Source organism: Bufo gargarizans, chromosome 2 (assembly GCF_014858855.1).
Source record: "Bufo gargarizans isolate SCDJY-AF-19 chromosome 2, ASM1485885v1, whole genome shotgun sequence".
NCBI classification, from domain to species: Eukaryota; Metazoa; Chordata; class Amphibia; order Anura; family Bufonidae; genus Bufo; species Bufo gargarizans.
In genome coordinates this window covers 676335438-676362362 of record NC_058081.1, presented here as the reverse complement: position 1 = coordinate 676362362, position 26925 = coordinate 676335438, and the positions used below count along the sequence as shown (strand labels likewise).

The 26925-nt window shown below is 43.8% G+C and overlaps 1 protein-coding gene across 2 annotated transcripts in view; it reads right to left on the bottom strand.

Moving 5' to 3' along the window:
* The window catches only part of LOC122926938 (nicotinamide N-methyltransferase-like), a 62460-nt gene extending 39790 nt beyond the window's left edge, over positions 1–22670 (bottom strand). The window contains exons 1-2 of one of the 2 annotated variants that reach the window (XM_044278462.1): positions 22558–22670; positions 5021–5216 (exon numbers count right to left, since the gene is read on the bottom strand). In XM_044278462.1, coding sequence (XP_044134397.1) covers positions 5021–5171 — 151 coding nt within the window. In that variant the 5' untranslated portion in view covers positions 5172–5216; positions 22558–22670. Of the gene's footprint in view, positions 1–2778; positions 3024–5020; positions 5217–22557 lie in introns of those variants that run through there. The other variant, XM_044278463.1, reaches the window with a different exon arrangement.
* Positions 22671–26925: the final 4255 nt, after the last annotated feature.

Genomic DNA, 26925 nt, shown 5'->3' with positions numbered 1-26925 from the left:
TGTGCCTACTTTGGGGGACATGTGGGGGGTGGGGGACAAACAGTAGGACATATTAAGAGACATCGAGTACATGGGGGTGGGAATGTGGGGACAAATTACTATGTGAGGGCAAATTATTATGGGAGGGACTACTATGTGGGGGCAAATTACTATATGGGGCACTGTGGGGGCAAATTACTATGTGGGGGCAGTGTGGGGACAAATTATTATGGGAGGGACTACTATGTGGGGGCAAATTACTATATGGGGCACTGTGGGGGCAAATTACTATGTGGGGACAGTGTGGGGGAAACTATTGTGTGGGGGAAATTGCTATGTGGGGACAGTGTGGGGTAATTGCTATGTGGGGACAGTGTGGGGTAATTTCTATGTGGGGACAGTGTGGGGTAATTGCTATGTGGGGACAGTGTGGGGTAATTGCTATGTGGGGACAGTGTGGGGTAATTTCTATGTGGGGACAGTGGGGGAAATTGCTATGTGGGGACAAATTACTATGTGGGGGCAAATTACTATGTGGGGGAAACTATTGTGTGGGGACAGTGTGGAGAAATTGCTACGTGGGGACAGTGTGGGGAAAACTATTGTGTGGGGACAGTGTGGGGAAATTACTATGTAGGGGAAATTACTATGTAGGGGCAATTACTGTGTGGGGGCAAACTACTATATGGGGGCAGTTTCGGGGAAATTACTGTGTGGGGGCAAATTACTATGGGTGGATTACTATGTGGGGGCAGTGTGGTGGAAATTACTATATGGGGGTGTTGCTATTGGGGGGGGGCACTGTAGGGGTAATTCTATTATTTTTGGGGACACTATACAGGGATTATTGCCTGGAGCACAATAGAGGGTGGTATTATTACTCGGGGCACTCTAGGGGACATTATAGCTGCTGTGGACACTATAAGACATTTGGGGTAATTAATCAAACTGGTGTAAAGTAGAACTGGCTTAGTTGCCCATAGCAGCCAATCAGTTTCCACCTTTCATATTTGACAGCTCTTTTGGAAATCCAGTTCTACTTTACACCACTTTGATAAATTACCCCAATTATGTCTATTAGGGTCACAATTTTTTCAGCAGTATAGTACCTGGGACATTGGGGGGAAAAACAGGCACAGTATTGGGGGTGGCAGCAGGATGACACTGTGGGGACACCAGGATGAGGAGGGTGATGGAAAAATTGAGAAATCTAACGTGTCTGTGTTACAAACTATAGAGACAAGATCTGGCTGAGAGAATTTGCCATGGTGGTCTGGGTCAAACGGAGGAGAAGAGGAAAGAGAAGGTCTACATGACAGGAGATGTCACTGGATGTAAGAGGTATGTGGTGCTGAATTCTCCTCCATGTCTTTTTTATTATAATTATATGTATTTTAAATTTGGTGACCACATTTTTCAATTTTTTTTATTCTGAAGATGTCATATGGCCTAGGAAGAGACTGGCGCTCATGAAGCACCGCAGCCTCTTCATACAAAAAATATAAATAAACTAAAATGGAGGGGGGGGGGGGCAAGTTGGGTAGACAGCAGGATGAATTCTGAAGTGTTTCGTACAATATTATCTGCTCATATTCAGCTAAATGCTTCCGAACTCATTGGACGGCGCTTCACAGTGCAGATGGACAATGACCCAAAACATACTGCAAAAGCAACCAAAGAGTTTTTTAAGGGAAAGAAGTGGGATGTTATGCAATGGCCAAGTCAATCACCTGACCTGAATCCGATTGAGCATGCATTTCACTTGCTGAAGACAAAACTACAGGAAAAATACCCCAAGAATAGGAAAGGAACTGAAGACAGTTGCAGTAGAGGCCTGGCAGAGCATCACCAGGGATGAAACCCAGCGTCTGGTGATGTCTATGCGTTCCAGACTTCAGGCTGTAATTGACTGCAAAGGATTTGCAACCAAGTATTAAAAAGTGAAAGTCTGATTTATGATTATTATTCTGTCCCATTACTTTGGGTCCCTTAACAAGTGGGAGGCACATATGCAAACTGTTGTAATTCCTACACCGTTCACCTGATTTGGATGTAAATACCCTCAAATTAAAGCTGACAGTCTGCAGATAAAGCACATCTTATTCATTTCATTTCAAATCCATTGTGGTGGTGTATAGAGCCAAAAATGTTAGAATTGTGTCAATGTCCCAATATTTATGGACCTGGGTGTAGTTTTGCCCACTGGTATGTCATAGAAACTTACTGATGGGAACAAGAAACTTTATTTTTGATCAAGAGACACAGGAAGCTTGGTGCTCACTGTCACTTTAAGTGATTACAGTCTATAAAAGGTACAATATGTTGGTGGCTTCTCTCGTACTTCATGGGTGATGCCTCATGCTCATGGCCGTATTCTGTGTCTGATCTGCATCTTTTGTGGATTTCACACAGACCATTTAATTTCTATGGGTCCACAAAAAAAATAAAAAAAACATCCTTGTGCTGTCTGCATCCAGTCAGAAAACTATAAAACAATACAAACAAAACCTATTCTTGTCTGTATTGCGGACAAGAACAGTCAATTGTAGAGATGGCAGTAAGAAAAATGAGGAGTGCACACGGAAGGTGTCTGTATTTTGCAGATCAATGGTTTGTGAACTGAAATAACTTATACTTTACCAGAAGAACAGTAGTATCGTATTAACAGTAACAATAATATACTGTATATAGTAAGTAGCAACCCAGTCAAGCTACCGAGGAGTGATAAACTAGTTGTGAAGTTTGTCAATCTGGGCCGGAATATTGAAGTAATAAAAATAGCAAAGTGCAGGGTATTACTGTAGTGCAGCGGCAGCATGATGTCAGCAGGATACCAAGCCGGGATACCACGGACATTCAGCCTAACTGGCAGTGTGAGAGCAGTGGTGAAGACAGAAGATATTTTCCAGGGCACTGAGTGTCAAACCTCCTAGGGAGCCAGTAGTGGGATGAGGAACCCACTGGCAGTAAGCAGCTGACAGCCCAGAACGCGGTACAAGTTTAGGGATAATCCAAGAGGGGTAGTCAATGTCCAATCCGGGTCGAGGCAGGCAGCGAAGGTTCAAGGCGGAAGACAGTTCAGGGGTCAGTAGCCGGGAAGGATACAAAGAATCAACAGGCAATAGGAGGATCTGCAGGGAGGCTAGGTGTTCACCATAAGGTGGAATAACTCAGCTATGAGCCAGAGCTCAGGCCAGGTCTTTATAGCCAGGGGAGGTAGGAACCACCCTCCCCAGGAACCAATGGCAGGCGAGGAAGGTTGAAGGTGTGTACTGGGAACCTCCCCCAGCAAGGCTCACACCTGACAGCCAGATAATGCAGGAATGCTATGCACCCGGGAATGCGCACGCAGCCTGCGTACTGCGCACACTCCGTGCACTCGCACCTCGGGCACTAGGTGTTCTACCGAGCTGAAGGGGAACCCGTGCCCTGCGCCGTGCCCGTGGTCCCCGAGTAGGGGTAACCCCCCCTGCTTCCTGACACTGAGCTGTAATTAGAGGTTTATTTCTAGATCAGAGATTCTTTATGTTGATTCAGATCCGAATCTCTCATCTCTAATGTTGAGCTCGGCTGTATCCGGCAATGCCATAGACGGAATGGGGTGATAGGACACAAGGTTAAATTTTGTAAACTGGGATTCAATAAAACGTAACCTTTACTAGGTCATTTAAAATAATGTATCACATTTGGTGAGAGACGACATAGACAACAAACAAATACCTCCACTGTATCAGTTCATATACCATTCACATGAAATGAAAAAAGGGTGGATCTCACCTCGTCTGGGTAGGGTCCACGACCATGGAGGAGGGTCCTGGCAGTGGTAGTACCTTTGACCGATGTGACCAGGTGCTGATGTCGCGATTGGCACAGTATTTCCTCCTAAGACACCCTATTATGGCTTTCCTGCCTATCTAGGGGCCAAGGGGCTGTTCTTATAGCCTGCCTACCACAATGGAGCACCCGCCCCGACAGGGGCGACCCCACACCGAACCTTTCCCTCAGTAGGGGTCTAAAGTTCTATAAAGCCCTAACTACAACGCCCTACATGCCATGTTTCTGTCTTTTTCAGACATCATCAGGGGACTTCACACATGTATTCCAGGGCAACTACAAATAGAAATTACAGACAAACACTAAGTATAGGTCACAAATATCAGAGTACCGCAAGTATAGTAGCTTATCAGCAGACTCAGTAACAGATAACTCTGTGGTGAGACACTGACTGACATGGGACACTTCCCTTGTAACAGTGAGGATAGGAGTTACCCACTATCCTGTCTGATGATACGAGGCTAAAATCACCTTGATCTCTAGTAAGTATACTGAGTCTGCTGATAAGCTACTATACTTGCGGTACTCAGATATTTGTGACCTATACTTAGTGTTTGTCTGTAATTTCTATTTGTAGTTGCCCTGGAATACATGTGTGAAGTCCCCTGATGATGTCTGAAAAAGACAGAAACATGGCATGTAGGGCGTTGTAGTTAGGGCTTTATAGAACTTTAGACCCCTACTGAGGGAAAGGTTCGGTGTGGGGTCGCCCCTGTCGGGGCGGGTGCTCCATTGTGGTAGGCAGGCTATAAGAACAGCCCCTTGGCCCCTAGAAAGGCAGGAAAGCCATAATAGGGTGTCTTAGGAGGAAATACTGTGCCAATCACGACATCAGCACCTGGTCACATCGGTCAAAGGTATTACCACTGCCAGGACCCTCCTCCATGGTCGTGGACCCTACCCAGACAAGGTGAGATCCACCCTTTTTTCATTTCATGTGAATGGTATATGAACTGATACAGTGGAGGTATTTGTTTGTTGTCTATGTCGTCTCTCACCAAGTGTGATACATTATTTTAAATGACCTAGTAAAGGTTACGTTTTATTGAATCCCAGTTTACAAGATGTATCCGTTATATTTGGGTGTAATTAAATACCATGTACACATACTTGTAGAGGTGGTATAACTAATTAATTTTTAGGACACAGGGTTTACCCACTGTATAAATTAACCACTTGAATTAAATGAAATTACGGAACCGTTTACCTTTAGTGAAAGTTTCATGTAGATTTTGTAATGCAAAATCGGTCCATTCTCCAAAAAGCATTCCTTCCCCGGGCACGTAGTATGTCTGTAAGTAATCCTTGGGGTTAAATTCATCAATGTAGTTTTGCTGAGACGAAGAATGGGCGGCCATGGTGATGGGTCCTCAGATTCTCTGATCGATGCTTCAGAAATAGACCTGATTGCATAATGATATTTTACCAAAAGCACATCATATACATTGTAGCAATCAAATACACCAATAGTCTCCTGTAAATATAAAGATGCTGCCACATTTCAGATTTTTTAAATGCTGTTTTTGAAGACAAAATATCAGGTTTCAATCTAAAAAGGAGAGCCGGTATAAAGAACAGATACTATTTTTTGAATCCACTCCTGGTTTCCAAAAAATACATCAACAAACCTAAACATACGGCTGGACTCTCCAGATCTATTATCTCTTTGTGTTACAAATTCTGTTCAACTTCTTGCTGAAAAGGTTTTCGAGATAATCCATTGAAATTGTCTGCCTTTCCAGTGGAAACTTTTACAGCCACAATTATCCTTCCCTGGTGCATAGTTCTCCAGATGAAGCTGGTTACTTTTTTGCAGCAGCTGTTAACAGCATTTTGAGATCTGCTTTACAGCATCCATGTGGGCCATAAGGCAGGGGTGGACTTACCATTGGTCCAACCTCCTCAGTAGTCTCACTACTAGTGTTGGATGCTACTATTTGAATTGCAAATTTTAATTGCGAATATCGCCACTTAGAGAATTCGCTAAGATTTAGAATATAGCGATATATATTCGTATTCTCAAATATTCTAGATTTTTTTAAATCAGTAATCAATGTCTTTGTCAGAGCTTAGCAACATCCCTAGCAACCAATAGGAAAGTTGCCTGCCCCTAACTATATTACTTTCTGCAGTGACATTGCTGTGCTCTGTTTTTTGCTGTGTCATTACATTAGATAGTTAGTAATAGTTAGTTAGTGTATATATATATATATACATATATATATATATATATATATATATATATATATATATAATACAGATAGTTAGTGGGAGATCAGTGTAGGTTACATATAGTGGGATGCGAAAGTTTGGGCAACCTTGTTAATCGTCATGATTTTCCTGTATAAATCGTTGGTTGTTACGATAAAAAATGTCAGTTAAATATATCATATAGGAGACACACGCAGTGATATCTGAGAAGTGAAATGAAGTTTATTGGATTTACAGACAGTGTGCTATAATTGTTTAAACATAATTAGGCAGGTGCATAATATTGGACACCACAAAAAAGAAATGAAATCAATATTTAGTAGATCCTCCTTTTGCAGAAATTACAGCCTCTAAACGCTTCCTGTAGGTTCCAATGAGAGTCTGGATTCTGGTTGAAGGTATTCTGGACCATTCCTCTTTACAAAACATCTTTAGTTCATTCAGGTTGGATGGCTTCCGAGCATAGACAGCTCTCTAAGTCACACCACAGATTTTCAATTATATTCAGGTCTGGGGACTGAGATGGCCATTCCAGAACGTTGTACTTGTTCCTCTGCATAAATGCCTTAGTGGATTTTGAGCAGTGTTTAGGGTCTTTGTCTTGTTTAAAGATCCAGCCCCGGCGCAGCTTCAGCTTTGTCACTGATTCCTGGACATTGGTCTCCAGAATCTGCTGATACTGAGTGGAATCCATGCGTCCCTCAACTTTGACAAGTTTCCCAGTCCTTGCACTGGCCACACAGCCCCACAGCATGATGGAACCACCACCATATTTTGCTGTAGGTAGCAGGTGTTTTTCTTGGAATGCTGTGTTCTTTTTCCTCCATGCATAACGCCCCTTGTTATGGCCAAATAACTCAATTTTAGTTTCATCAGTCCACAGCACCTTATTCCAAAATGAAACTGGCTTGTGCTTTAGCCCACCTCAAGCGGCACTTTTTGTGCTGTGGGTGGAGAAAAGGCTTCCTCTGCATCACTCTCGCATACAGCATCTCCTTGTGTAAAGTGCGCCGAATGGTTGATGCACAGTGACTCCATCTGCAGCAAGATGATGTTGTAGATCTTTGGTGCTGGTCTGTGGGTTGACTCTGACTGTTCTCACCATTTGTCGCTTCTGTCTATCTGAGATTTTTCGTGGTCTGCCACTTCGAGCCTTAACTTGAACTGAGCCTGTGGTCTTCCATTTCCTCAATATGTTCCTAACTGTGGAAACAGACAGCTTTCTGTATCCTTCCCCTAAACCATGATGGTCAACAATCTTTGTCTTCAGGTCATTTGAAAGTTGTTTTAAGACCCCCATGTTGCTACTCTTCAGAGAAAATTAAAAGAGGAGGGAAACTTACAATTGACCCCCTTAAATACTCTTTCTCATCATTGGATTCACCTGTGTATGTAGGTCAGGGGTCACTGAGCTTACCAAGCCAATTTGAGTTCCAATAATTAGTTCTAAAGGTTTTGGAATCAATAAAATGACAACAGTGCCCAAATGTATGCACCTGCCTAATTTTGTTTAAACAGTTATAGCACACTTTCTGTAAATCCAATAAACTTCATTTCACTTCTCAGATATCACTGTGTGTGTCTCCGATATGATATATTTAACTGACATTTTTTTATCGTAACAACCAACAATTTATACAGGAAAATCATGACAATTAACAAGGTTGCCCAAACTTTCGCATCCCACCGTAGTGATATAGTGTAGCTGACAGGTTCCAGTGCAGGGTGTTAGGTAGTGTGACAGGTTCTGCTGTCCATACATACATACCTGCTACAGACATAGTGCTGTGATGTCACAACAATACCTGGTGCACCAATCAGCAATATGTAGTCAGACCTGAAAAATGTGAAGTTGCACGTATTGCGGCAAAATATGCGCATCATTAATTGCTGATTTGCGCAATAGCAAATATATTGGAGCACTCTATCTGCATATAAAGCTATTGTGATTTTCTGCCGTGCCAACCATTTTCTCCAGTCTCAGGAAACTTCTAGCAGCTTGAAAAATGTAGCAAAAGTGACCCACGCCTGAATTGTACGTCGCAATAAGCGCCTATTACATTAATTTTTGCAATCATGAAAATAATGGCGAATTCTTGAATTCGCAAATTTATGATGAATATTTGCCCAAATATTAGCAAAATATTGCAAATTTGAATATTTCCCCTGCCGCTCATAACTACTCACTACCTTAATAGCAGACAGACGCTTCCTAACATTTTTTGGGTTGCAAGTATTAGCCTGAGGTCATGATTATCATACGGTAGCTCCCAATTTTGATTTTATTAAAGAGCAAAGGGGCCCATATACGGTGCCTTCACATGGGCTTCCTGTTGTCGGTTTAAACTCCTCTCATAAGGCACAATAAACAGAAAATATTCATTGACCTCTATGGGATGTTGTGGCTGTGCTGTGGTCTGTGCAGAGGTAATTAGGTCATTGTGCAGTGAGGGGCAGGAGGTGAGCTGTAATCATCACCTATTGTGAATGGTGTGACCCTGTGTTATCTGTATGCAGGTGTTATCTGTCATTGTAATCATACCTATAATAATAATGTGATGACTAAGGAACAGTACAGATCATTAGAGATGAGCGAACCTGAACTGTTAAGTTCGGGTTCGTACCGAACTTTTGGTTTTTCGGCACCTGGACCCAAACCCGAATATTTACGTAAAAGTTGGAGTTTGGTGTTCGGTGTTTTTTATGGTGCTTTTTGAAATGCTGCAAAAGCAGCCAATCAACAAGAGTCATACTACTTGCCCCAAAAGGCCATCACAGCCATGCCTACTATGTGATTGGCCAAATGCAGCATGTGACTCAGCCTCTATTTAAGCTGGAGTCACGTAGCGCCGCCCGTCACTCTGCTCGGATTAATGTAGGGAGAGGCTGCAGTACGTCGTTTCCAGCCGCCACTCTGTGGCAAGGTCCACCTAACCAAAGATATGTGGACCAGTAAGCACGGCCAGGGACTCTATATCTTCCTAACTGCACACTGGGTAAATGTAGTGGCGGCTGGGCCCCAGGCGGAGAGCTGTTTGGTGCACTTCCTTCCGCTGCCAAGGATCGCAGGCAGGGCATCATTCTTTGCCTCCTGTTGCCTCCTCTTCCTACTTGGCTTCCTCCTCCCCTCTTCTAACATCTCCTCATCCAGTCAGCGACAGACCTTCACCACCAACTTCAGCACAGCCAGGGGTAAACATCAGCAGGTCGTTCTGAAACTGATGTGTTTGGGAGACAGGCCCCACACCGCGCAGGAGTTGTGGCGGGGTATAGAACAACAGACCGATGAGTGGTTGCTGCCAGTGAGCCTCAAGCCCGGCCTGGTGGTGTGCGATAATGGGCGAAATCTTGTTGCAGCTCTGGTACCAGCCGGTTTGACGCACATCCCTTGCCTGGCACATGTGCTGAATTTGGTTGTACAGAAATTCATTCACAACTACCCCATGTCAGAGCTGCTGCATAAAGTGCGGGCCGTCTGTTCGCGCTTCCGGCGTTCTCATCCTGCCGCCGCTCGGCTGTCTGCTCTACAGCGTAACTTCGGCCTTCCCGCTCACCGCCTCATATGCGACGTGCCCACCAGGTGGAACTCCACCTTGCACATGCTGGACAGACTGTGCGAGCAGCAGCAGGCCATAATGGAGTTTCAGCTGCAGCACGCACTGGTCAGTCGCACTGCGGAACAGCACCACTTCACCACCAATGACTGGGCCTCCATGCGAGACCTGTGTGCCCTGTTTCGAGTACTCCACCAACATGGCCAGTGGCGATGACGCCGTTATCAGCGTTACAATACCACTTCTATGTCATCTTGAGAAAACAATTAGGGCGATGATGGAAGAGGATGTGGCCCAGTACGAGGAGGAAGAGGGGTAATTTTTAACACTTTCAGGCCAGTCTTTTAGAAGTTGCAACAGCAGAGGCCAGGTACAAATTTGTCCAGCCAGGGCCCACTACTGGAGGATGAGGAGGAGGATGAGGATGGAGGATGAGGATGAAGCATGTTCACAGCGGGGTGGCACCCAACGCAGCTCGGGCCCATCACTGGTGCGTGGCTGGGGGATATGGAGGACGCAGACGATACGCCTCACACAGAGGACAGCTAGTCCTTACCTCTGGGCAGCCTGGCACACATGAGCGACTACATGCTGCAGTGCCTGCGCAATGACAGCAGAGTTGCCCACATTTTAACGTGTGCTGACTACTGGGTGGCCACCCTGCTGGATCCCCGTTACAAAGACAATGTGACGTCTTTAATTCCCTCACTGGAGCGTGATCGGAAGATGCGCGACTACAGGCGCACGCTGGTAGACACGCACCTGAGAGCATTCCCGACTGATGCCGGGGGAAAAGTGGAAGCATAAGGCAAAGGTAGGGGAGGAGGAAGAGGTCGCCAATGCAGCTGTGTCAGCGCCAGCACCTCAGAAGGCAGGGTTAGCATGGCCGACATGTGGAAAAGCTTTGTCACCTCGCCGCAACAACCGGCCCCAACTGCTAATATGGAGCATGTTAGCGGGAGGCAGTATTTGAACAACATGGTGGAACAGTACCTGTGCACACGTACTGACTGATGGTTCTGCCCCATTCAACTTCTCGGTCTCCAAATTGTCCACATGGCCAGAGCTTGCCCTGTATGCCTTGGAGGTGCTGGCCTGCCCTGCAGCCAGTGTACTCTATGAGCGTGTATTTAGCACGGCAGGAGGCGTCATTACAGACAGACGCAGCAGCCTGTCCACAGCCAACGTGGACAAGCTCACATTCATTAAAATGAACCAGGCCTGGATCCCACAAGACTTGTCTGTACCTTGTGCAGAATAGACAGTTCTAACAGCCTCAACCATTCATCCATTATTTTTTTTTTATATGTCCCAATATTTTGGGGGATACTCCTATGTAAAAATGGAAAATAACATACTGCATGTACAGTATGACAGTGTGTGTTGGCTACCTATTCCTCCTTCGCCGCCGCCTCCACCTAGACCGCCACGTGAGCATACACCGCCACATCCACCCATTAACCGCCTCCTCAACCTCTTCCTCCTACATCATTCCTATATTTTTTTTTTTTAAGGTCTTTTATGTTTTTTTAAATTAATTTCCCTATCCACATTTGTTTGCACAGCATTTGTCATGCTCTTACACACATTTTGCTGCCTTTTGCAGCCCACTAGCTCTTTCCAGGGCTATTTTAGAGCCATTTTAGTGGTCCCCATTGACTTCAAAGGGGTTTGGGGTCGGGGTCAAGTTCGGGTCCCGAACCCAAACTTTTTTTTCCAGGTGTCCGCTCAACTCTACAGATCATGAATTCTCAGCCCTTTTTTAGGTAGATTTATTGCAGACTTATATTTATATCAATGACTGCCTCTGACAAAGTTTTTAAATCTACCCACTTTGATTGACTCAGTGATAAACTCCATTAAACTAGGAAGTAGCAGCTCCCTGTGTAGTGGCCCACAGGGACACTACCACTCCTACATTCCTTTTGCTATTTTATTGGTTTGCACAACCAACTGTATCACCACCAGCAAAGTGTCATTAGGTGCCATGTAACTATTATGTATTGCATTTCATGCAATGTGCCTGCTTCTCCAGCAGGTGGCAGTATACCTTGCAGAGATCTTTAGCCAGAAAGGAGCTTACCATATTGTTATGCCCCCTTATGGGAAGAAGTGGGCTAGTCCTGCTTCCCTCCAAGGGAAGGGTTTGCAGGAAGTTAAAGTGGAGTTGAAAGTTATAGCAAAAGAGTTAAGCAGCATGGTGTGGTGAGGGAGCGTTTTCGCCTAATTTCTGCAGGAGCTTTAGGAAAGTAGCTCAGAGAGCAGCATCTCCTGATATAACTGCACTTAATAGCAGAGATTAGCACAGCAGTAGAGAGATAAAGCAAAGTATTAAAGTTCACCTGCCAGTTTATCCTTAGCCTGTTGGAGCAAGAGAAAAATCAAGTGTTGTTTGGATGACACAAGCTTTTTGCAATTTTACTCAAGTAAAAGTCTTTAAACTTCACTAAGTCTAGACTCTACTTACTCCACCAACGACTACTCTTTTGTTGATATGAAGCCTAACTCTGGGGAGCGACAGTATCCAGGTAGGATAACCTATTTCACAAACTATTAAGGCCGCATCACCACTCAGCATTCCGAAACACTGGGACCCGATCGCCCCTGGGGGTAGGCTCTGACTGGTCCACCGGGGAGTCAGGGAAATCATCGGTGGGCCCCCGAACCAGCAAGGGAGCTTCATTGCTTAGAAGCTTTCTGAGATAAGCTCCGCCCCTGTACACAGTAGGATGCATGCTGTCTGCAATTCATCGTAAATGAGAAGGATGGCTCCACACCAGCGCTGATTCATGGGAACTGACAAGTTTTGTGTAATCAGCATTCCTGGTCAGAGTAAAGCCTCTTTCACACAACCATATGGCTTTTTCTGTGCTTTGCAGTCCGTTCTTCATGGATTTGTTGTTCCGTTTTTTGTTACCATTGTGTTTCCGTTTCTGTTCCGTTTTTCCATATGGAATATACAGTAAACAGTAATTACATAGAAAACAGACCGGAAACGGAAGACATACGGATGCATTTCCGTATGTGTTCCGTTTTTTGGGGGGACCCATTGACTTGAATGGAGCCACTGAACGTGATTTGCAGGCAATAATAGGACATGTTCTAGGTATCTTTCAACAGAACGGAAAAAATTGAAATACTGAAACGGAATGCATATGGAATACATTCATTTTAATTTTTGCGGAACCATTAAAATGAATGGTTCCGTATACGGACCGTATATGGAATGCAAAAAAACGGCCTGTAAACGGAAAAAAAAATGGTCGTGTGAAAGCGGCCTAAGGCTGTTTCCACATGATCTGATTTTCATAAAATCGCTACAAAAAAACCCGAGGCATTTTGCAGTGATTTTATGTAAATTAGATCATGTGGAGACAGGGTTACTCTTACCAGGAGTGCTGATTGGACTAAAACCTGTCAGTCAATAGCACTGACAGGATCTCCTCCAGTGAGGCAGCTGTGCTAGAAGGACTGCTGCCTGTGTTATCAGTCTGGAGCCCAGCCCTGCTGCTCCGAAGGGGAGGAGCCTGGCTCAGGACCTGGGAACACAACTAGCAACACAGAGGTCCATGAAGTGAGGAAGGAATCTACATGTATTGTATTTGGTTTAAAAAAGTGCCTGCATGTATGACAGTGTGTGTATGTAAGAGAGCCTGCATGTATTACAGCGTCTATAAGTAAGAGTACATGCATGTATGACAATGTGTGTATGAAAGGGTGCCTACATATATGACAGTGTGTGTATGTAAGAGAGCCTGCATGTATTACAGAGTCTATAAGTAAGAGTACATGCATGTATGACAATGTGTGTATGAAAGGGTGCCTGCATGTATGACAGTGTGTGTATGAAAGCGTGTCTGGATGTATGATTACTGTCAGTAGTAACGAGCGGCATAGGCAATATTTGAATTTGTGATCTCAAGTCATTGTTTACTTGATTGCGAAAATCGGCAATGTAATATATTTGTGGTAGATTCACGATAAATTCACAATTAGAATATTCAACACTATTTGAATATGTAGCACTATATTCTAAATATTAGCGAATTCTCAAAGTGGCGATATTCGCGATTAATATTAGTGATTTGAATATTCGTGCTCAACACTAATCGTCAGCGTATGTCATCAATATATGATCAGTGGGGGTCTGAGACCCGGCACCCCTGCCAATCAGCTGTGTGAAGAGAAGGCGGCGCTCCATGTGAGCACGGCTTCCTGGTCTTTACACGATGCGTCATCTCCTGTGCAGTGGTGGTGTAGTGTAATGTGTAGTATGGTCAAGTGAATGGAGGGGGTACTTGCATTACACTGCACTTCTGAGACAAAGTACAGTTTAACGAAGAGGAAGCAGTGCCCGCATGAAGCGCTGCCTCCTCTTCAAATAGCTGACCGGTGGGAATGCCAGTTGTCGGATCAGATATTGATGACCTATACTGATGATAGTTCATCAATATATATGGCCGAACATCCCCTTTAATCAGTACTTGGTTTGGCTGTTGTATATGTTTCTGTCTACATCTTTGGTTAATTTTTTCTTTTTTCAGATTTGACAAGGTGGGGAACTTTAACAAATGCTGAATGCTTTTTGGATTAGTGTATCAGACAAATGTCATGTATTAAAAAAAAACTAAAAACTGTGAAAACCCTCTGTAAATATATATATATATATATATATATATAGTGCTAGTGCTGGTTGACACTGTTTGTTGTTAGTGTGGCTGTAAAGCCGATCCGGGTCGGCTCTTACTGGGAATAGCCAAAGTGGAGGGTGGGTGTCTCCTCCCCACGCTCCAGGCCGGGGCTTTATTGGCCTATATAAAACCCAGCCAGCAGTCTCAGCTGGGTGTGGATTATCCTCCATCTGACAGTGGAGCGCTGTCAGTCTCTGTGTGTTTTGGAACTGAGCACTTGTGCCGTGCTAAAGGGCTGAGAGACACCTGCTGGGAAATAGGCCCTAAAGCCTGCTGTGGACTGCGGGTGGAAAAACTGCTGACCAGGTGAAGGCTTTTGTTCTGTGGACTTTTTATGGTGTGAACAAACACCAAGAATGCAAACCGTTACTTTTTTGTTTTTCCCTATATATATATATATATATATATATATACACACACACACAGTACAGACCAAAAGTTTGGACACACCTTCTCATTCAAAGAGTTTTCTTTATTTTAATGACTATGAAAATTGTAGATTCACACTGAAGGCATCAAAACTATGAATTAACACACGTGGATTTATATACATAACAAAAAAGTGTGAGACAACTGAAAATATGTCATATTCTAGGTTCTTCAAAGTAGCCACCTTTTGCTTTGATTACTGCTTTGCACACTCTTGGCATTCTCTTGATGAGCTTCAAGATTTAGTCACCTGAAATGTTTTTCACTTTACAGGTGTGCCCTGTCAGGTTTAATAAGTGGGATTTCTTGCCTTATAAATGGGGTTGGGACCATCAGTTGCGTTGTGGAGAAGTCAGGTGGATACACAGCTGATAGTCCTACTGAATAGACTGTTAGAATTTGTATTATGGCAAGAAAAAAACTGCTAAAAAGTAAAGAAAAATGAGTGGCCATCATTACTTTAACCACATCAGCTCCCCTAGCTTAAACACCCTTAATGACCAGACCACTTTTTACAATTCTGCACTACACTATTTTCACCGTCTATTGCTCGGTCATGCAACTTACCACCCAAATGAATTTAACCTCCTTTTCTTCTCACTAATTGAGCTTTCATTTGGTGGTATTTCATTGCTGCTGACATTTTTACTTTTTTTGTTATTAATCAGAATTTAACAAAAATTTTGACAAAAAATGACATTTTTCACTTTCATTTGCAATTTTTTTTTTAAAAAAACGACATTTGTGTATAAATTTTTCTCTAAAATTATTGTTCTACATGTCTTTGATAAAAAAAAAATGTTTGGGTAAAAAAAATGATTTGGGTAAAAGTTATAGCGTTTACAAACTATGGTACAAAAATTTGAATTTCCGCTTTTTGAAGCAGCTCTCACTTTCTGAGCACCTGTCATGTTTCCTGAGGTTCTACAATGCCCAGACAGTAGAAACCCCCCACAAATAACCCCATTTCGGAAAGTAGATACCCTAAGGTATTCGCTGATGGGCATAGTGAGTTCATAGAACTTTTTATTTTTTTGTTACAAGTTAGCGGAAAATGATGATTTTTTTTCCTTACAAAGTCTCATATTCCACTAACTTGTGACAAAAAATTAAAACTTCCATGAACTCACTATGCCCATCACGAAATACCTTGGGGTGTCTTCTTTCCAAAATGGGGTCACTTGTGGGGTAGTTATACTGCCCTGGCATTTTAGTGGCCCTAATGTGTGAGAAGTAGTTTGAAATCAAAATGTGTAAAAAATGCCCTGTGAAATCCTAAAGGTGCTCTTTGGAATGTGGGCCCCTTTGCCCACCTAGGCTGCAAAAAAGTGTCACACATGTAGTATTGCCATACTCAGGAGAAGTTGGGGAATGTATTTTGGGGTGTCATTTTACATATACCCATGCTGGGTGAGATAAATATCTCGGTCAAATGCCAACTTTGTATACAAAAAATGGGAAAAGTTGTCTTTTTCCTAGATATTTATCTCACCCAGCATGGGTATATGTAAAATGACACCCCAAAATACATTCCCCAACTTCTCCTGAGTATGGCAATACTACATGTGTGACACTTTTTTGCAGCCTAGGTGGGCAAAGGGGCCCACATTCCAAAGAGCACCTTTTGGATTTCACAAGTAATTTTTTGCACATTTTGATTTCAAAATACTTCTCACGCATTAGGGCCCCTAAAATGCCAGGGCAGTATAACTACCCGACAAGTGACCCCATTTTGTAAAGAAGACACCCCAAGGTATTTCGTGATGGGCATGGTGAGTTCATGGAAGTTTTTATTTTTTGTCACAAGTTAGTGGAATATGAGACTTTGTAAGAAAAAGAAAAATCATTTTCCGCTAACTTGTGACAAAAAAAAAATTCAACGAACTCACCATGCCCCTCACGGAATACATTGGGGTGTCTTCTTTCCAAAATGGGGTCACTTGTGGGGTAGTTATACTGCCCTGGAATTTTAGGGGCCCTAATGCGTGAGAAGTAGTTTGAAATCAAAATGTGTAAAAAATGCCCTGTGAAATCCTAAAGGTGCTCTTTGGAATGTGGGCCCCTTTGCCCACCTAGGCTGCAAAAAAGTGTCACACATGTTGTATCGCCATACTCAGGAGAAGTTGGGGTGTCATTTTACATATACCTATGCTGGGTGAGAGAAATATCTAAGCAAAAGACAACTTTTCCCATTTTTTTTATACAAAGTTGGCATTTGACCAAAATATTTATCTCACCCAGCATGGGTATATGTAAAATGACACCCCAAAACACATTGCCCAACTTCTCCTGAGTACGGCGATACCACATGTGTGACACTTTTTTGCAGCCAAGGTGGGCAAAGGGGTACACATTCCAAAGAGAACCTTTCGGATTTCACAGGCCATTTTTTACACATTTGGATTCCGTGAGGGATATTGTGAATTCATGTGAGATTTAATTTTTTGATACAAGTCAGTGGAATATGAGACTTTGTAAGAAAAAACAAAAAACAAAAAAAAAAAAATCTATTTCCGCTAACTTGTGCCAAAAAAATGTCTGAATGGAGCCTTACAGGGGGGTGATCAATGACAGGGGGGTGATCAGGGAGTCTATATGGGGTGATCACCACTCTGTCATTGATCACCCCCCTGTAAGGCTCTATTCAGACGTCTGTATGTGTTTTGCGGATCCGATCCATGGATCCGTGGATCCACAAAGCACATACGGACGTCTGAATGGAGCCTTACAGGGGGGTGATCATCCCATATAGACTCCCTGATCACCCCCCTGTAAGGCTCCATTCAGACGTCCTTATGTGTTTTGTGGATCCGTAAAACACATACGGACATCTGAATGGAGCATTACAGGGGGGTGATCAATGACAGGGGGGTGATCAGGGAGTCTAATATGGGGTGATCAGGGGTTAATAAGTGATGGGGGGGGTGTAGTGGTGTTTGGTGCTACTTATTACTGAGCTGCCTGTGTCCTCTGGTGGTCGATCGAAGCAAAAGGGACCACCAGAGGACCAGGTAGCAGGTATATTAGATGCTGTTATCAAAACAGCGTCTAATATACATTTTAGGGGTTAAAAAAATCGCATCTACAGCCTGCCAGCGAACGATCGCCGCTGGCAGGCTGTAGATCAGCTAGTTTACCTTCCGTTCCTGTGAACACGCGCGTCTGTGTGCGCGCGTTTACAGGAAATCTCGCGTCTCGCGAGATGACGCGACGGCGTGTCCACTCAGAATAACAGGGCCGCCGCCAGGACGCAATCCTGCGTACGGCGGTCCTGTAGTGGTTAAGAAATGAAGGTCTGTCAGTCCGAAAAATTGGGAAAACTTTGAAAGTGTCTCCAAGTGCAGTCACAAAAACCATCAAGCGCTACAAAGAAACTGGCTCACATGCGGACCGCCCCAGGAAAGGAAGACCAAGAGTCACCTCTGCTGCGGAGGATAAGTTCATCCGAGTCACCAGCCTCAGAAATCGCAGGTTAACAGCAGCTCAGATTAGAGACCAGGTCAATGCCACACAGAGTTATAGCAGCAGACACATCTCTAGAACAACTGTTAAGAGGAGACTGTGTGACTCAGGCCTTCATGGTAGAATATCTGCTAGGAAACCACTGCTAAGGACAGGCAACAAGCAGAAGAGACTTGTTTGGGCTAAAGACCACGAGGAATGGACATTAGATCAGTGGAAATCTGTGCTTTCGTCTGATGAGTCCAAATTTTAGATCTTTGGTTCCAACCACGCGTCTTTGTGCGACGCAGAAAAGGTGAACGGATGGACTTTACATGCCTGGTTCCCACCGTGAAGCATGGAGGAGGAGGTGTGATGGTATGGGGGTGCTTTGCTGGTGACACTGTTGGGGATTTATTCAAAATTGAAGGCATACTGAACCAGCATGGCTACCACAGCATCTTGCAGCAGCATGCTATTCCATCCGGTTTGCGTTTAGTTGGACCATCATTTATTTTTCAACAGGACAATGATCCCAAACACACCTCCAGGCTGTGTAAGGGCTATTTGACCATGAAGGAGAGTGATGGGGTGCTGCGCCAGATGACCTGGCCTCCACAGTCACCGGACCTGAACCCAATCGAGATGGTTTGGGGTCCGAAAGAAATAATTACTAGAAGTGCACAAATAGTCCCACAACATGGACAGTGACATACCAGATGTATTATTTGAATTTGCGATCTCCATTCATTATTTTTTTTCAATATAATTTTTGCGTAAGCGCATGCGCAAAATAGGCGCGACCTACTATAGCAACACCCCGCTTCTATCAGTTTTTTGGGGGGGGAGGCGACTGGTATATAACACCTCTGTGTAGCATGCGGTATACTATAATATGCTTTCTATGCTAGAAAGTATATTATAAGTGGTCATGGGGGGGAGAACAGAACTGGATCGCACATAAACAATGCTATGCTTTGATCTAACTCGCTTATCAGCGCTATAATAAAGTGTACAGCCCCCCATACTACATGCTGTACAAGAGGCATTAGTGTACATTTTGATCAAAAGGCATAAGCCCACTCACCACGACAAGGACGCCTCTTTTGAGTGGGACCTACTCTGACAAAGAGGCGCAGTGCGGTGACAAAGCGGTAATGCCCTGGTAGGAGGCGGGACCCAGGAGTCAAAGCAGCAACCCTGCTGTCTGACAATGCCACCCATGGCACTGGGTCCCACCGACCCACCAGAACAGCACCACAAAAACAAAGGCCACCACGCAGTACTGCACCTTTTTGTCAGAGTAGGTCCCACTCAAAAGAGGCGTCCTTGTCGTGGTGAGTGGGCTTATTCCTTTTGATCAAAATGTACACTAATGCCTCTTGTACAGCATGTAGTATGGGGGGCTGTACACTTTATTATAGCGCTGATAAGCGAGTTAGATCTAAGCATAGCATTGTGGATGTGCGATCCAGTTCTGTTCTCCCCCCCATTATAAGTGTATTACACCCCTCTGTACTGCACACCTATCAATAGTACATCTTAAAAGGACTTTTGTGGACCTATTTGATAGCGTTTTTGTCCCTAACAGTCTGTCCCTGCTCCACACAGCAACCTCTCCCTACACTGACAAAAGACTGAATATACAATGGTGGCCAGATCTGGTCTATTTATAAGGTAGGGGGTATGTCCATGTGCTGAAATGTCTCAATTGGCTGTCCTGTACCACCTGATGGATGTGTCATGGGCCAAAGTTCTTCACAATGTAAAAGAATATGGCGGACGTGAATATCGCCATATGTTCGCATGTTCGGCGAACCGCAAACACGCAAAGTTCTCTGCGAACTGACCGCCGGGCAAACCGCAAGGCCATCTCTAGTCCAGATCACTTTATAGGGGTTAAAGGGCAAAGACTAGGAGACTGTGAGGATAGCAACCGTAGGTCTACGCAAATAACAAATTAGGATAATAAAGGGTGACCACCTGAGTCAGACAGAAAAATTATGTAGTGAGTGGTCAAATTAAAACTTAACATTTAATTAGTATATTTAGAAAATTGGTCCCAAGATATAACGATAAATAAACAAACATAAATCAGAAGCAACGCGGCGGGTTGCCACACGGAAAAGCTGGTACCCTGTATCAAGTCAAACACTGAAAAGGGATGCTCGGCGGCACCAAAAATAACCGTATGGTCCTACCACTCAGATGAAAGGCTTCTGGATCCACAATTGTCCGGCTGGTGTTGATGGATGTGCACACCGTTGCTCTGGTAATTGCGTGATGCAGGGTGGTCTGTAGTGCTGGCTGGCCCTAGTAATGCCCTAGAGCCCTACACTGGCCTATGTGACCGGATAGCGGTGAACCGCCACCAGTCACCTACAGGAACCTCACCCTGGAATTTGTGCGCCCTAGAAGGCCCTTGCTTACCTGATCCCTACATGCACGTTTCGCTGAAGAAGATGAGTAACAGGCTCATCAGGGGAAACACGGTCTGCTTGGGCTGAACCTGTGCAGGGTGCACTGACAGAGATGTCAATTGTGCACTCTGCATAGAGATAAAGTTTCACTGCGATCCAGATGTGGATCAAAGTGGGCTGGTTAGCTATGAGGGAAGAGGGGGGGTCAAGATGTAAAGCCCCTCTCCTACTAACTATCTAGACGCCTGGGCTGATGTAGCCTGAGGAGCACCTGAGAATTGCTTCCTTTTGAAAAGCGAGCCAGCCCCAGAATGAGGCTTGGCTAAGACACGCCTCCCACATTCAGAATGAGCGGTGCACGCCCGCGCATGCGCAGAGCGATACATCGCATAGGAGGAGGGAGACAAGGGGCGTTGCTTCTGATTTATGTTTGTTTATTTATCGTTATATCTTGGGACCAATTTTCTAAATATACTAATTAAATGTTAAGTTTTAATTTGACCACTCACTACATAATTTTCCAACCGTGGGTCTAGCCAAACCACTTGGTTGGCACAGTAGTTCCACACCCACAGTTGTAAAATTTTGTTTTAATACATCCAGAAAGGAAATATGTTGAACATTGCTATTACCTAATCCTCATGTCTCATCCTTACTTTAAAGTGTAAGATGAACGTCCAGTGCTAAATTAGAGAAATACATAAATACCAAAAGGTTCTATTTCTAATCATGTATAATAGAGGAGACTGGTGGTGAGAATATCCAATTCCCCATCAGAGCTCTATGAAACCCCCTGCAAAATAAAGGCTCCCATTACATACTATGCAACAAAGAAAAACCGTAACCATAATGTTCCCATAATAAATAATGATGTTTATTAAATATAACAAAACAATAATCAATAATATGAAGATCCAACAATGTATCCTACGACGATTACAGAAACTTCATAAAATACATATAAATTAGAAGCGCTTTTAAAACTAATCTGTACAATACAAAAATACCTGAAGTGCTAGCAGCGCCTGTAGTAGAGAGGTAAGCAACCCCTCAATTAGCAGCAATAAACATGACTGTGAATATGGGTGTTTGTAAGTAACTACCACACAAACTGTAGCAGTTAGGCTACTTTCACACTAGCGTTAATATTCCCTATGACGGATCTCAATACTAGAAAAAAAACGCTTCAATTTTGACCCCATTCATTGTCAATGAGGACAAAACGTAACTGAACAGAACGAAATGCTCCAAAATGCTGCGGTTTTCTTTCCATCCTGGGAATGCGGAGCAAAATGGATCTGTCATGACCCCCAATGCAAGTCAATGGCGACGGATCCGTTTTTTCTGACACAATAGAAAATGGATCCGCCCCCCATTGACTTTAAATGGAGTTCATGACGGATCCGTTCATGATGGATGCAGATGGTTATATTATCACTAACGGAAGCGTTAGGGCTGTTTCACACGAGCGGATGCCGTGCGTGACATCCGCTCCGTGAATGACAGCCAAGACCCGATGCGGATAGCAGAAGCACGGAGCAGTAACATGATTGATAATGCTCCGTGCCTCTCTGTGACCTCTTTACTACGAAATCACAGTGACAACTTTATCTCACTGTGATTTCGTAGTAAAGAGATCACAGAGAGGCACTGAGCATTATCAATCATGTTACTGCTCCGTGCTTCTGCTGTCCGCATCGGGTCTTGGCTGTCATTCACGGAGCGGATGTTACGCACGGCATCCGCTCGTGTGAAACAGCCCTTAAAGCTGAACCCTGCTGGATCCAGCAAAAACGCTAGTGTGAAAGTAGCCTAAGGGATGTAAAATGCCTACTCTGACCGTAACATACAAGGAATTAATCTAATTACAGTAGGTCCATGACCTCTCCTGTCCAATATCATATGCTATACTAGTCTGAGATACTCCGATGCATAGTTTAGTTGACGGCACTGAACAAATAGGAGCAAATATAGTAATATTGCCTCAGTGTCTCTTACCTCTGCTCCTCTTCTTTCCGTAGTCTGGATAGATTTAGTAGTACATTAGCTCGTTTCTTGGCTTGGTTATCATTTAAGTTTCCTTTATCCTTTCCGATTTGCTGAATAAAACATGTGATTTCATTATCAGGGAATCATCTGTTATGCCGAGAGTTATTTGCGTAGCTTACAATAAGAATTTTGGAACTGTTCAGTTATATCTCTGTGTTATTTACTTGATTAAGGATCCAGGGGTTTCTAAAAGCTGGAGCCAAACATTCAGTCTTGGTTTGGCAGTAATTTTATATAACAGATTAAATCAGTTCAAGTTTACTTTGTTCATATTGCAATGCATCCAATGTATCTATTTCATATTTGAATCCAGTATTCCTAGTTTCTATATACTAGAGATTGCCTATTTTAACCCCTTCAAGCGACAGCCATTTTGGTCAAAATGTCGGAGCCCCATTTTTCAAATATGACATGTCAGTTTATGTGGTAATAACTTTGGAATGCTTTTACCTATCCAAGGCATTCTGAGATTGTTTTCTTGTGACACATCATACTTCATATTATAAAACTGACCAAATAACTCAAGTATGAACTCTTACAGGTCAATGTTAGCGTCAAGAAGAAGCGCACTCCTTTTACACTGTCGGCAGCTGACTCCACATAGATGTCTACAGAACCTGTTCTATTAAATGCTTATACAAGTAGAGCCCCACAACAGAGTGGAGAGGGTGTCAGCAGTAAGTTTGTGTTGATGTCACTGATTATTTTGCCCTTCCTCTGATCCGTCAGAACAATAAGCCCCAAATAACGGATCCTGTCTGTGGAGCATCCGCCTTCACTCGGTCAGCATTTGGTCGGTAATCCATCAGCATTGCTAAAACAACAAAAAAAACAGGAATGGATCCAAAACATAGATGACACGTGAATGGAATATTTGCATGTCTTCTGTGTTTTGTATCCACTCCTGCTTTTGGCTATAAAATCATAAGCCAATTCTGATGCAAAATAGGGACCATGTCATGCAGGCCTTACAGCTGTTACATAGACAGGATGCATTGTGCGTCTCATTTTTCCTTCCTTCTGACAGATCAGAAGAGAGCTAAAATAAATGATGATGTCAGTCAGGCCGAAAGGAAAAATAGTGGCCCAGTCATGAAGTGGGGAGGGTGGGAACAGCATGAGAAGTCCACAGAGTAGTCCTATGACTTAGTGATGAGGTGGAAGCGCATGAGAAGTCCACAGAGTGGTCCTATGACATAGTAGTGAGGTGGCAGCAGCATCAGGAGGAGGCCACAGAGTGGCAAAATGACAGTGTGGAAGTGGCAGCAGAATCAGGAGGCTACAGAGTGGCACAATGACAGAGTGTGGAGGTGGCAGCAGCAGCATTAGGAGTCCACTGTCACGCTTCGGTGTGGGAGGAAAACACTACACTGAGCATAAGAGTAAAGGGGGAACAGGGAATCAAGCCTGAGTAATAGGAAAGTAATCTGGACACCTCCTAGTAAAACCTTAATCAAAATCCTGACTGACTACCAATATGAACATACCCCAGAGGTAGGTGTGTTCATACGCAGGAATACCTAGAGTCCTATCTAGCCCTATAGGACCCAAGTTCAAATGGCAGGGACAAGGCTACCTGTTCCTCCAAAATGAAGGACGGACAGGAGTCTCCTTCAGGCTTAATACATGCAATAGGGAAATGCAACACACAGAACCCAAACAAAATACAAAAAAAAGAAGCACCAGGAACTCCGCCGAGATCCACATAATAGCAATTCACAACTGAAGCTATAAACCGCACAGCATTGTGGTAGAAGCAACAATAGATAAAGAAGGTTAAATGACCACATTAGCAACACCTGAGGCAAGGGGTGTGGCCATTACCAGAATAACACAGACACCTATTGATCCACAAAGAAAACCTGTAAGATCAAACCACGTGTTGCCGGTCCGACCGAACTCCTGCCACCTGTCGCAGGAATGTCTGTAACAGTACACCCCCTTCTATGGGTGACCTCTGGGCACCCAAGACCGACCTTATCCAAACTACTGGCATTCACGTCAGATGCCGGCACCCACATCCTCTCCGCTGGCCCATAACCCTTCCAGTGAACAAGATACTGAAGGGATCTACAGAGAACTCGAGAGTCAATTATCTTGGTGATCTGAAATTCCAAACTACCCTCCACCATGACAGGAGCGGGTGGCAAGGAAGATGGCTACAAAGGTTCAACATATCGCTTCAACAAAGATTTATGAAACAGATTATGACTTTTCAGGGCCTGAGGAAGTTCAAGACAAAAAGTTACAGGATTAATAATAGCAGTGATCTTATATGCACCAATAAATCTTGGACCCAACTTCCAAGAAGGTACCTTCAACTTAATGTTTCTTGTGGACAGCCACACAGAATCACCCACTCTCAGGTCCGAACCATTCAAACGTTTCCTGTCAGCCACACTTTTATACTTGTCACCCATATTCATTAAGTTATTTTGAATTTTTCGCCATGTAGATGACAATGATGATGAAAAACGTTCCTTCTCAGTGATACAAGAAATATCTGAACCAGAAAATGTGGCAAACTGCGGGTGAAACCCATATGCCCCTGAAAACTGCGACTTACCATTGGACTCCTGTCTATGATTGTTTATGGCAAACTCTGCCAAAGACAAAAACGAAAACCACTCCTACTGGTTTTTAGAGACAAAACATCTCAAGTAAGTCTCCAGACTCTGACTAATGTGCTCCGTTTGACTGAAGATGAAAAGACGAAGAAAAGGACAGTTGTACCCCCAGTCGAGTACAGAACACCTTCCAGAATCTGGAAACAAACTGAGACCCACGATCTGAGACTATGTCAGAGGGAATGCTATGGAGTTTCACAATGTTGTCAACAATTACTTGTGCGAGTGTTTTAGCATTAGGTAGGCCCGGCAATGCTATAAAGTGCACCATTTTACTAAAGCGATCAACTACCACCAGCATAACTTATCCAAAAGCCATGGATAGTGAGTCAATGGTCTGGATGGGATGAGCAACGGAAGTAGAGATCCGGAAGGTCGAGTGTGTGTTACATAAGCACGTGCAGAGGTACTACAGGCTGACACATAGTCCTCAACACACTTACGCAACCCCGGCCACCAGAATCTACGAGAGATGATGTCGGCAGTGGATCTACTCCCAGGGTATCCCGTAAGAACCGTACATGTTCCTCATACACCTTGTGACGCAATTCCGATAGCACAAACAGTTTCCCAGAGAGACAAGAATCCGGTGCGTCTTCCTGGGCCTCTAACACCTTTACCTCAAGGTCAGGGTAAAGAGCGTATATCACCACTAGTGATGAGCGAGCATGCTCGGCCGAATAACGGTTCGGCTCGAGCATCACTATGCTCGGCACATGCAGGTACTCTGCCGAGTACCACATGTGCTACAGCAGCATGCTCGAGTCTCCTCCCCGCCCGTTTCGCAGCTGCTAAACAGCCAATAAACGTGCAGGTAAGTACTGCCATCACTGTAATGCCAGTGGCCATGTTGGCTGCTGGCATTAAGGTAATTAGCTGGCTGGAATGCGTGATCGGGTGCTATATAGCACCCGGTTACACGGGTTCGGTTCATTGCGAGTCAGGGAGAGCTGCGCTTAGGAAGGGACAGATAGTGTAGGGAGATTGTGATCACAATATATTTCAGTTAATAACGTTTCAAAGACCCAAAAGTCCTTTTAAAGGGAACCTGTCACCTGGATTTGGTGTATAGAGCTGAGGACATGGGCTGCTAGATGGCCACTAGCACATCCGCAATACCCAGTCCCCATAGCTCTGTGCGCTTTTATTGGGTAAAAAAAACTATTTGATACATATGCAAATTAACCTGAGATGAGTCCTGTCCCTGACTCATCTAACCAACAGGACTCATCTCAGGTTACTTTGCATATGTTAGATAAATGGTATAGATTTATAGTGGCTCACCCTTCTAATAGCTAGGGTAGGTGCTCTAACTAAGGTGTGGTTCACCCTAACCACAATATAAAATTTAAAAGATATAGGAATGTTATAGTGAGCACTCAATATCTGTTGCTATATATCAGGTCCAATTTGTAGTAAATTATTTATTATATCACAATATATCATACATAATATGGAGTAAGACAGTATAAAATATAGAATATAAAATACAAAATATAAAATATCTCAGTCTGATATAGAGTATTTGTTAAAATTGATAGTATCAGATGTATATCTTAAAACACATCTAAAAAGTTCTGTTTATATCCTTATAAACATTGCACCTTTGTTCAAAGTGCTACAGAGTCTCAATCGTGTAATTGTGCTATTGGGGAAACAATTCACAGTCCTATGCAGTATATCCGTGAGT